The 11,033-nt window shown below is 45.6% G+C and overlaps 1 protein-coding gene across 2 annotated transcripts; it reads right to left on the bottom strand.

Moving 5' to 3' along the window:
• Positions 1 to 231: 231 nt before the first annotated feature.
• CEP19 (centrosomal protein 19) lies at positions 232 to 10,981 on the bottom strand. Of its 2 annotated transcripts, none has more exons than XM_029615167.1 (3): positions 10,532 to 10,981; positions 9,519 to 10,120; positions 232 to 1,898 (listed from the first exon to the last, which is right to left on the bottom strand). In XM_029615167.1, exons 2-3 carry the CDS (start codon positions 9,646 to 9,648, stop codon positions 1,537 to 1,539), a joined length of 492 nt encoding a protein of 163 aa, XP_029471027.1. In that variant the 5' UTR covers positions 9,649 to 10,120; positions 10,532 to 10,981; the 3' UTR covers positions 232 to 1,536. The 2 variants fall into 2 exon arrangements, with proteins under 2 accessions (XP_029471027.1, XP_029471028.1); XM_029615168.1 differs by having other exon boundaries at positions 9,519 to 9,691.
• Between the last annotated feature and the right edge of the window lie 52 nt (positions 10,982 to 11,033).

The following is an 11,033-nucleotide window of genomic DNA, read 5'->3' as shown; positions in this document are numbered from 1 at the left end:
CTACTGCCCTGCCTTTCCTTGCTGTGTGTGTGGCCTTCGGGCCTACTGCCCTGCCTTGCCTTGCTGTGTGTGTGGCCTTTGGGCCCTCTGCCTTGCCTTGCCGTGTGTGTGGCCTTCGGGCCCTCTGCCTTGCCTTGCCGTGTGTGTGGCCTTCGGGCCCTCTGCCTTGCCTTGCTGTGTGTGTGGCCTTCGGGCTCTCTGCCTTACTATAAGGTTCCTTGACCCAGCCTGGACTCTGTCTCTGCTTGCCTGCCGCCTGCCCTGACCCAGCCTGGACTCTGACTCTGCTTGCCTGCCGCCTGCCCTGACCCAGCCTGGACTTGAACTTTGTCCCTGCTAGTACCCTGCTCCACATATTCACAGCCATCCTCAGAGACCTTCCAGCCATCCCTGTCTCTCTCCACCTGGAGCCACCCTGTTGGGTGGTGTTCACGACATCGGATCATAGCTCAAGCGTAACATTATGCCAGTGAGAAATCTGAGGGCTACCTTTCCAAAAGAAAACAATGGTGAGCTAGGCTGGGAGTAAACAGAGCCCCATAAAGCATTGTGTATGCCAGCCAACATCACTATCTCCCCAGACTCACAAGAGATATAATTGGGGAGTCAAATCAAAAGAGAGCCCTCTAATATCCTCAATAACCCCATGTACCACCCGCTAAAAATGTTGCAGGTAAGTACCGAGGACCCCACACTCCCTCTAGCACAGAGGACTAGAGCCACATAATTTAAAGCCTGGGCACCTATAGGCCCTATACAGTAATGTATACAGTAGTTCTTAACTCTTATTACAAATAGAAACTTTTGTAGCAATGCCCCATGTTCCCTGCCAATCTCTTTCATCCAGCTCTACATGGAGATCGCTCAATATCAATGCACTAATGTTAAGCTTTCCATCCCCAAAGGCCAAGAAATGACAGAGCTTCAATATTCCCTGAGTGATCTGCGTTAAGAGTCGTTCCATAAGAGTCCTCTTTCAAAGAAAGTTATTGCCCATGGCCCCTTCAGAGGTCACCTTCCATATTTGCAAGTAAAGATAATCAATATGTATCAGAATCTGGAATTGGGCTCTCAAGGCTTCCAAAGTGCTGAAGAAGCAGCCTTGCCATGTTTGATTGAGAAAATGAAGGCTCCTGTCATGCTATAACTGCATATCAGAGGAAACAGTAACCGGAGAGAGCTGCACAAATAAAGAGGTAACTGGAGAGTAATTTTCATTGTTTTCATTTTATCAGTTTATATATTTTCATGTCTTTAGTGCACCTTTTTGATTTTCTACTATTGGGTACAGTGGATCTGGCCTGGAGGCTAAAGGATCTCTTGTGGTCCTTTCCAATCCTATCTATGATTCTGTGATATGAACATCAAACTAATCCAGCAGCAAATGGATCATATGAAAACAGACTCTGCCCTGTAGTGGACAGAAGACTCTGGAAAATCTCCAGGGACATTCCTGGAATCTGAATTGCATTTCTGGAAATCAGCAATGCCTCCCTGATACAATAGACTAAATGTCAATGAATCCTACTGCTTCTGTCAGAACTCATTATCAGAGCCATCATCCCAGCCACAAGATTCCAGTTGTGCATCCTGTGGGAACTCCACCTCAATGTCATACACAAACTCTGGGTCATCCTTCTTCTTGCGGTTTTTCTCAAACAATTCATCCATTAGGCTTTTCCTTTTGCTCAACTCCTTGTCATCCAGCTTGTTTAGGTCCTCATCAGGGTCCAGGACGGCTTCCTGCTGAATCTTCTGCAGGCTCTCAGCCAGGGTCTGACCTTGCAGATGGCCCTTCAACACTGTGAACAGCTTCTCTAGTTGCTGCAGCGAGACCCCCTCCAAGTACTGCTTGTGACGTGGGTTGTTCTTTAGCTGTTCTGCAGCTCTGGTGCAGTCTGGATGCAAAATACAAACATCAGAAACATAAATAGTACTGAACCCATTGTTCAGTAAGTCCTGTCCTGATTACTACAGTAAAAAGGTTTTCACCTATACCTCCTACTTAAATCTGTGTACAGCCTTATATGCGTGTAGGTTGTATGATGCATGCATGGAATGTGCCTTATTCTCAATGACAGATAGTAATCACTGCTGAGGTATTTTGATGCCAAGCATATGCACATTTTAGCAGGCAATGTTTGAAATACAGAAAAACATTTTAAAGGAGAAACTCAGAATGTAATGATATATGCTATAGAACACATTTTCCATAATAGGACCATCTATATGGAAAAGCAAGTTTGCTTACCGTAAACGGTGTTTCCGTTGATCGCAGGATGAATTAGCCATGCTGTCTGCTCAGTTAGCAGAGTTTTGAACTCTGTACAGCTGCGCGGTGAGGTTCCCGTGCGATTGCCTTGTTACCTCAGTCTCTTGTAGCCAAGCGAGATGTACGTGGAAAACATTTTGGTAGAATCTGTAGACTAGGGAGGTGGGAAGGGATCGCATGGCTAATTCATCCTGCTATCTACGGAAACACCGTTTACGGTAAGCAAACTTGCTTTTTCCCCTTGATAGCAGGGCTGAATTAGCCGTCCCAAGCTCCCGGGTTGTGTCCATGTAATATGTTTCCTTAGGTGAGGCCACTACCCTTGAATAAGGCAGACAGTCTTATTCAGGTGCAAGGGTTGACAGGATCGCCGAACCCAGAGCTGCATCGGAAGATGTTTGCTGTTCGATATAGTAGGTGATGTGAAGGTATGAAAAGAAGACCAAGTTGCCGCTTTGCAGATGTTTAGCAGGTGCAATAGACGCTGCTGTTACGCGAATTTGGTGTGCTTTAGGTTTTGCATTCAAAGGAATAGCACGTTTATTGTAGCAGAATTCAATGCATTGGGATAACCAACTAGCAATAGTTCTTTTGGAGATGGGTTGATTTGGAGAATTTGGATTAAATGAGAGAAACAGCTGAGATGGTCTGGATTCAGAATGGATCCTTTGCTTGTAATAAGCCAATGCTCTTTTACAGTCTAAGGAATGGAGAAGCCTATCCCGGTCATTCTCATGAGGCTTAGGTTTGAAGATTGGCAGTGTAATGGACTGATTGATGCGAAAAGCCGATACCACTTTTGGAAGGAAGGCAGGATGAGGACGAAGAGTGACTTTATTATGGTAGAATTCTAAACAAGGAGAATAATGAACTAAGGCTTGAAGCTCACTTACTCTCCTTGCTGATGTGACAGCTACCAGGAAAACTGTTTTCCAGGTTAAGTATTTGATGTGGCACGAATCTAATGGTTCAAAGGGAGGCAGCAATAATTGTTCTAGGACAATACTGAGAGTCCATGGTATAGGCAGTTTTGTGACTGGTGGTCGTAGCTGTAGCATTCCACGCATGAATCTAGAAATTAAAGGATGGTTGGAAATGGGAAGTCCGTTATGAGAGTGGTGGAAAGCTACAATGGTGCTAACATGTACATGAACTGAAGCGGATGCCAAACCGCTTAGCTTCAGCTAAGTAGAGAGTATGCAGAAACTCCAGAAGCTGCGTGACTGATGGGTCTAATCACCTCGGTTTGCACCATTTCAAGTAACGACGCCACTTTCCAGCATAGTTATGCCTGGTTGAAGGCTTTCTGGATGCGATAAGAATGTTCTCTAGTTGAGATAGAAGTCCCAGGTGGTTTAATACTTGCCGTTCAACTTCCATGCCTGGTGAAGGGAACGATGCATTGGTTGAAGGAGGGACCCACCTTCCTGAGTTAACAGACGTGGATGGTTTTCCAGTGGTATTGGTGGGCAAATGGATAGTTGCATGAGAAACGCATACCATGGCTGCCTTGGCCATGACGGAGCTATGAGGATCATATCCGCTGTGTCTCGGATGCATTTTTTAATTGTTCTTGATATTAGTGGAATGGGAGGGTAAGCATAGAGTAAGTCCCTCGTCCATGGGATAAGAAAAGCATCCCGAGCATGACGAAGTTTGCTCGGGTAGATGGAGCAAAATTCCTGCGTTTGACAGGTCGATTATTGGGTTGCCCCAGCGTTGGAACAGTCTGGATGCAATGTCCTGATTTAAAGTCCATTCGTGTGGATGGAAAATTCTGCTGAGGCGGTCCGCTGTGACGTTGTCTAAACCCAGGAGGAAAGTGGCTTGTATCGAGACTTTGATATTGCCCAAGTCTGTATCCGAAGTGCTTTCCAACAGAGTATCCAGGAACCTGACCCTCCTTCCTTGTTTATGTAGAACATGGCGACCTGGTTGTCTATGTATACCATGAGATGTTTCCCCTGAACTTGGGGAGAGAAGGTTTGAAGTGCTCTCCAAATGGCTTGAAGTTCCAGAAGGTTGATCTGTTGTGCGCTCTCCTGAGGAGACCAGAGGCCTTGAGTTTTCAAGTCGCACAGATGGGCTCCCCAGCCCTTTCTGGATGCATCCATCGTGAGTATGATTTGATGGGGCGGTAACCGAAAAGGTGCTCCCGAGTTCAGGTGTTTGGTGTTTATCCACCATTGAATGTCAGTTTGCATTTGTGTTGTAAGATGTATTTTGGTTGAGACTGGATGTAAGTATTGAGACCATTGATTCTTGAGGCCCCATTGTAGGCGGAGCATGTGTAGTCTTGTGTAGGGAACCAGTGCCACATGAATAGCTGCTGCCACATGCCCCAGTAGCTGGAGGATTTGGCGTGCCGATGCATGCAATTGATTGTATAAACACTGGGCCAGCGAGGATAGAGTTCGAATCCTGTCTTGTGGGAGGTATGCTCTCTGTTGCGTTGTATTGATGAGCGCTCCAATGAACTGTAGAGTCTGGGTCGGTTGCAGGTTGGACTTTTTGTAATTGTTTATAAAGCCCAATGTCTGAAGACAGTTGATTGCTTGGAATGTGTGAGTTTGCAGAGTAGCCGGATCTGAGGCTACTAACAGCCAGTTGTCTAGATAGGGAAAAATCTGGATCGAGAGCTGTCTGGGTGAGCCACCACCACCGCTAAACATTTTGTGTATACTCTCGGTGCTGAGGATAGGCCAAAGGGTAGAACTTTGAACTGATAGTGGTTGTTTTGAGTCTGAAAACAAAGGTAGTACCAAAAAGAAGGGTGCATGGGTATATGGGAGTAAGCATCCTTCAGGTCTATGGAACATAGCCAGTCATTGGGTTGTAAGAGAGGAAGGATACTCTTGAGAGAGGTCATCTTGAATTTTTCTTTTTGGATGTGTTTATTGAGGTTTCGAAGTCTAAGACTGGTCGAAAACCTCCGGAATTTTTTGGAATGAGAAAATAGTGGGAGTAGAATCCCTGTTTTTCCTGTGATATTGGAATTCTTTGAATAGAGTTCTGTATCTGTAGAGTGAGTAACTGTTTCTGAAGGTACAGAGAGTGGGATGACATACTTTAGTGGGGGGGGGGGGGGGTATATGAGGGAGGCACGGAAGTGTCAGAAAATGTATTCAGTAACCTTCTCTTATGATGTTCAGCACCCAACAGTCTGAGGTAATAGTCTCCCAACTGGCATAAAAATGCTGAAGGCGACCCCCTATGTATGGTGGTGGAGGTGGCTCGGGATAGCTCAAAAAGATGGAGTCTGTTTTTAGGAGCTGTTGGTGCTTGTTTTTGAGGGCATTGTTGATGAGATCGTCCATGGGATGGATGAGATTGAGGGTGGTATCTCTGGTGTGAATAATTCTGCGCTCGATAGGTGTTGTATGGTTTGAAGGGCGCCCTGGAAATAGGATTTTTTCCTGAATGAAGGATAGAATTTCCTAGAAGAGGTATGGGGGTCTGCTGGCGATGTTAGTGACAGTACAGCTGTATTCTGTTCCTTTAAAAGGGTAACAGTTTCCCCAAATTTATCCCCAAAAAGATTGTCTCCTAGACAAGGTATGTCCATCAACTTGTCATGGACGTCCTCTCTTATTGCGCTCGCTCTCAACCATGCCATGTGCCGTGCTGCTATCGCCGTAGCTGAAGATCCTGCAGAAGACTCAAATGTTTCATACACAGAACGAAGTAAATGTTGAAGACCTTCCTCCATGTCTGTAAATGGTTGTGGTAAAGTGTTATCCGCCAAACATAATGGACGTAATCTCTGGAGACACTCAAATAAATACTGGATTATGTAAAATTGGTGGTGTTGGATTTTTGTGGCTAGCATGGACGAGTGGTACACCTTGCGGCCGAAGTCATCCATCGATTTATGGTCTTTGCCTGGTGATGAATTGGCATGAAGTTTTGTTCTTTTGGTTCTTGATAGTGCAGATTCCACTACTATTGAGTTGTGGGGTAATTGTGTGGAATTGTAAATTGTGGAATTACACATACGGTACTTTAAGTCCGTTTTCCTGGTAGCGGCTGTGGTGGTAAAAGGTTTCTCCCACATTTTGCGAAGAACTGCATCCAGTACTGCATGTGGTGGCAGAGCTGTAGGCTCTGGCGGCATTTCAAATATTTTCATGATTCCAAGAATCTCTGCTCGAGGATCAGAGATTAGAAGAGAGCCTACTTTCTCGATGAGGGGAATAAGGTTCCAGGAGACCCTCAGGAGTATCTGATGGGAATCCGATGGATGAGCCCGGCGACGATGATGACCATTGCGAATCCAGAGAACCTGGTCGGTCTGGAATTGGAGAGGAAGGAGAATAAGGTTCCAGGAGACCCTCAGGAGTATCTGATGGGAATCTGGTGGATGAGCCCGGCGACGATGATGACCATTGCGAATCCAGAGAACCTGGCCGGTCTGGAATTGGAGATGGTGCTGCTAGTTGAGTTGGAAGGATAGGACTCGGTACTGCAGGAGGCGAAGGTTGAGAAGGTGGAACTGGAGGCTGAGACTGTGCGGAGTCTAGATCCTGGGAAAAAAGTATTCAAAGCCTGCTTTTGATGCGAGATGATGCTGTGACGGTCCTGGAGATGGAGTTGGTCCTGGAGGCAATGCTGCTAGAATCAAGTCTTGAGGAGGCAGGCACGGTGTTGGAAGATGAAGGGAATGTGGTCTACTAAGTGAAGACCAATCAGATTGAGAACCCTCGCTACTGGAAGGGTCGTGGTCCAAGACTAGTTCCACATCTAGTTCAGATTCTGTCTGTGGAGTTTTAGATGACTCCATATATTTAGTTTATGAGTCTTCTTAAGAGGTGTTTGACCATGTAGTGAGGACTGTGACGAGGCAGGTGTTAGAATTCGAGGTTGAGTCGAGAGCTTCACATGTTTTGTGTCCTCATGCTTAGATGTATGTGCGGCACGCTTTGATGTGTCGCGTTTTGGGTCAACTCCTTTTGGTGCGCCATGTGGTGATGCGCCGAGCCCTGATGCGCCATGTGCAGACGTGCCGTGCTTTGATGTGTCGTGTCTTGATGCGCCATGCGTGGATGCGCCGTGCATGGAATGCTTCAGTCATTTAGACTTTCCATGCTCCGAGTGTTTTGGCGTCAAGGAGCAGAAGCGGACGGGTACAGGGCCCTGTGACCCGAATGGCTCATGAAGGGCCTTCTGCATAAGCGGAGTCGAGGCCTCAACATTCTTCACCGGCCCTGGTGGTATTACCGAGGCACCCTCCAGCGATGCTGACCTTTTAGCTGGTTTCTTCTTTGGTCTCTTTGCCAGTCCCGGCGAAGACTGTGTTGAAGGTGATTTTAGACGCGCAATTTCAGCGCGTTGCCTTTGGGCCCGGGGTGACATACGACCACAGTCTCGACATGAGGCTTGGTCGTGCTCCTGGCCTAGGCACATATAGCAGTAATTATGTCCATCTGTTATGGACATAATTTTACCGCACTGGCAGTATTTAAAACCAGATGGTTTAGGAGCCATCACTGCCAAGGAAAAAAGATGGAAAAAAATTTAAAAAATAAAAAAATTTCTCTTCAGAGACGAGGAGGAGAAAAATCCTGCGTGCAGTCCTGCTCGCGGAAAAAAAGAGACTGAGGTAACAAGGCAATCGCGCGGGAAGCACACCGCGCAGCCGTAGAGAGTTCAAAACTCTGTACTAACTGAGAAAACTCCGTCTACGGACCGGTCGTGACGCGCTCCCAGACAGCATGGCTAATTCAGCCCTGCTATCAACGGGAAATTATTTATCTATTACTATTAGTGCCATTAATGATGATATAAAATGTTTTCACAAACAGGTTAAAGATTTGTTATTCCAAGAAGCATTCAGTGAATCTTGATTTACAAATGAAAGTGAAGAATGCTTTCCGCTGAATGTATGTAATTTATTAAGAGTAATTTTGTTTTATTTTATATTATCATGCTTTAATGATCTATGTATAAATTGCTATGTTATTATAAATACTTTAAATATATAAATATAAAAATATATAAATATTTTAAAATAAACAAATAAGGATTAAACAACTGCATAAATCTAAGAAATATTTTCCATTTTCAAGATTTTATATAATACTAAAATATACAATCCAGCTAACATGGCTTGAGAGTGTGCTTCCTAGTCACTGATGACTTACATTATGTCTTATTTCTGCGTAAATCCAATCAAATAGCATTTTCCTTGATTTGTGTACTATGTCTATGACATACTTATAGTTCTAAAGCACCATTATTAAGAATTAAAAGTCAAAAGCTACTATTTCAAAACATGCCAGCACATTAATAGAGGGTTACTGCTGGTGTCATTAAATCAAGATCAATTGATTTCAATTATTTAAGAAGTGAAATAAGCTTTATAAATGAAGAGACTTAGAATGTCCTATATATGCATTAATAAGGTTGGTGTCAGGGAATCTCCGAAGGGTGTTGCGCTACCCGGCCACAGCAGACCCGTGGCCGGGCTCACTCAACCCCGATGCCAGCCTCCCAGTATGGGCCTGTCCTCTCCGGTGGTGGTGGGCAGCCGTCTCCATGCTCGCCCTGTTCTCTCGCCTCCCGGGCCTCCCTGCGCGGTGAGGAGTTCCTCCGGGCCCAGCCAGGCCTCCTCTTCTGCCGCGCTGCGAGACGCCGCCACCGCCTCCCTTCTGGCCCGACAGCCTTAGGCGCGCACGCATCTGCTGGATTTAAAGGGGCCACGGTGGGAAATCCACTCACAGTCCCTCCTGATGACGTCTGCCAGCTTCACTATTTAAGGCAGGCTCTGGCAATCAGAGCTTGCCTTGGCAACAGGTCTCCACGCTGTCTAGCTGTGCTCTGCGTTCCTGCTCCATTCCAGTTCCTGCTCTAGATCCAGCTCCTGCTCCAGTCCTTGTTCCAGCTTTCCTCTTCCCTTCGGACGGATCTCCTTGGCTTTGACCTGGACCTGACTACGAGCCTTGTCGCCTGCCTCTGACCATTTGCCTGGACCTGCTTCCCTGCCTCACCATCTGCTTCAACCTCAGCTGGGTCTCTCCGATAGCCGCTGCCTTCTGGTGTACCATCCTCTGGCCTACCCTTCGGGATCATCCATGTGGAGGCCCACCTAAGTCCAGCCAGCCTTGGCACCCAAGGGCTCAACCTGCGGGGAATGAGGGCTGGTATTGGCGAAGCTCCAGCTGGCCTCTGCTTCCTGTCTGGCCTCGCCTCCCAATGGTGGGGACCTGTGGCCAAGGGTCCACCTCCACAAAGGGTTAAGAAGATGTACCTGAAAACTTGGAAAAGTTGCGGATAGGCATGATCCGCTGACGATCTTTGTCTTTGCCCTGTTCCTTGTAGATAAGAATGACAGCTGGGGGCTGGAAGCGAATGCCACATTTGTTTGCATCATAGGCCATGGACAGCTGATTCAGCCAGGGCTGCCTAATGCTTCGATACTCTCTGGAAAATGAAGAACAGAAATAAAAGATTTATCACTTTATTTATTTAAAAATGTTTCTATTCTGCCTATAGCAATAAAATTCATGGTAGATGGATTACAACAGGCATAAAATTTAATAATACATAAATGCATAAAAATTAAAACATAACTAATATTAAACTTCATTTCCCATTCGCACTTAACTTTGTTGGTTAAATGTATATGTATCAGTCCAGCAGATGGATTGCAAGATAGGTTATAAAGGTCCATAAAGAGAGACTCTCAAGACAAACAATTAGACAGCAAAATTTAATAATTCCAAGATGCTGAATATTTATTAAGATGTCAGTCTCCAGTCACAGAACCGTCTTTCACTAGGGCTGCATCGAAAGGGACGAGCTACATATATATTATGATAACAGTGGCATTACACCTCTTGAAAAAAGTCTCTGTGAAAACAAAAACAATTAAAGATAATGTCAGGATCATAGGATACGTGGCAAAGTCGCAGAGGGGACTCTAAACAAACAAATAAATAATAACTGGCGAATACATACCCCATTCATTCATATAAACAAAAAATTAGTAAGGGTAATATTTAAGAACTGTACAATGGTGGCAGAAAATCAAGAACAAAATCCCTTAAATTACGAGTAATTAGTATGTAAATTTCAAAGAAGCTTACATATAAAGAGGGTGCCATTGGCTTATGCACTAGTGAGAGTTGTGTATCAGGAAAGACACCGGATGACAGTAAAATGTGAATGCGGAGACACTACCCGGGCATATTTGGAAAGCAATTATAATTAGGTTCCTTCATTTTCCCAATAATACAGTAAACAAGCGTGGCATCTGCTCACCTTAAGTGTAAATCCTCCCAGAGCAGGAGGGAGAAAAGGACTGAATTCTGCACCTCCTAGTGTGGGTCTCTCTCTCTCTTTAAAACGGGGGCCCGGGAATGAGGAAGTGAGCCCAGCTGCCCCCATGCAAGGACGGTCTGACTGCCGGCTCTGCAGAAGTGACAGGGGCCGGGAATCTGCGCTGCAAGCATCAAACCCAAGCCTCGGCAGCCAAAGTAAAATCTTTACGTATCTGGCGTGGAAATGAAACGAAAGCCTGGCAAAATGAACGAAACGAAACGGCCTCGCAGGTCTCTCTGCCAACCGGCAGCGGAAGGACCTCTCCCCGCCTGTCTACTCCGTGCCTGTCCAGCCGGTGGTAATAAAACTGCTCGCGTACAGTCGGAAGAAGGACATGATTTTAAACACATTTCTTTATGGAAGTAAGAGAATACATTAGGAATCTGCGTGAACCACAGTAATATTTGTTTTAGATTTAGGTTTTTTTTTTTTTCCGAAGGCG

This window comes from Rhinatrema bivittatum, chromosome 9 (genome assembly GCF_901001135.1).
Source record: "Rhinatrema bivittatum chromosome 9, aRhiBiv1.1, whole genome shotgun sequence".
NCBI classification, from domain to species: domain Eukaryota; kingdom Metazoa; phylum Chordata; class Amphibia; order Gymnophiona; family Rhinatrematidae; genus Rhinatrema; species Rhinatrema bivittatum.
Note: the sequence above shows the minus strand (reverse complement) of the source record. Positions and strands in the feature narration are given on the sequence as shown.

Bases quoted from the DNA above. Each gene is read 5' to 3' on its own strand.
- CEP19 (XM_029615167.1), bottom strand. From the start codon at position 9,648: ATGGCCTATGATGCAAACAAATGTGGCATTCGCTTCCAGCCCCCAGCT. The intron at 1,899-9,518 runs GTACATCTTCTT...TTTTGCATCCAG, and splicing joins CAACTTTTCCAAGTTTTCAG to ACTGCACCAGAGCTGCAGAA.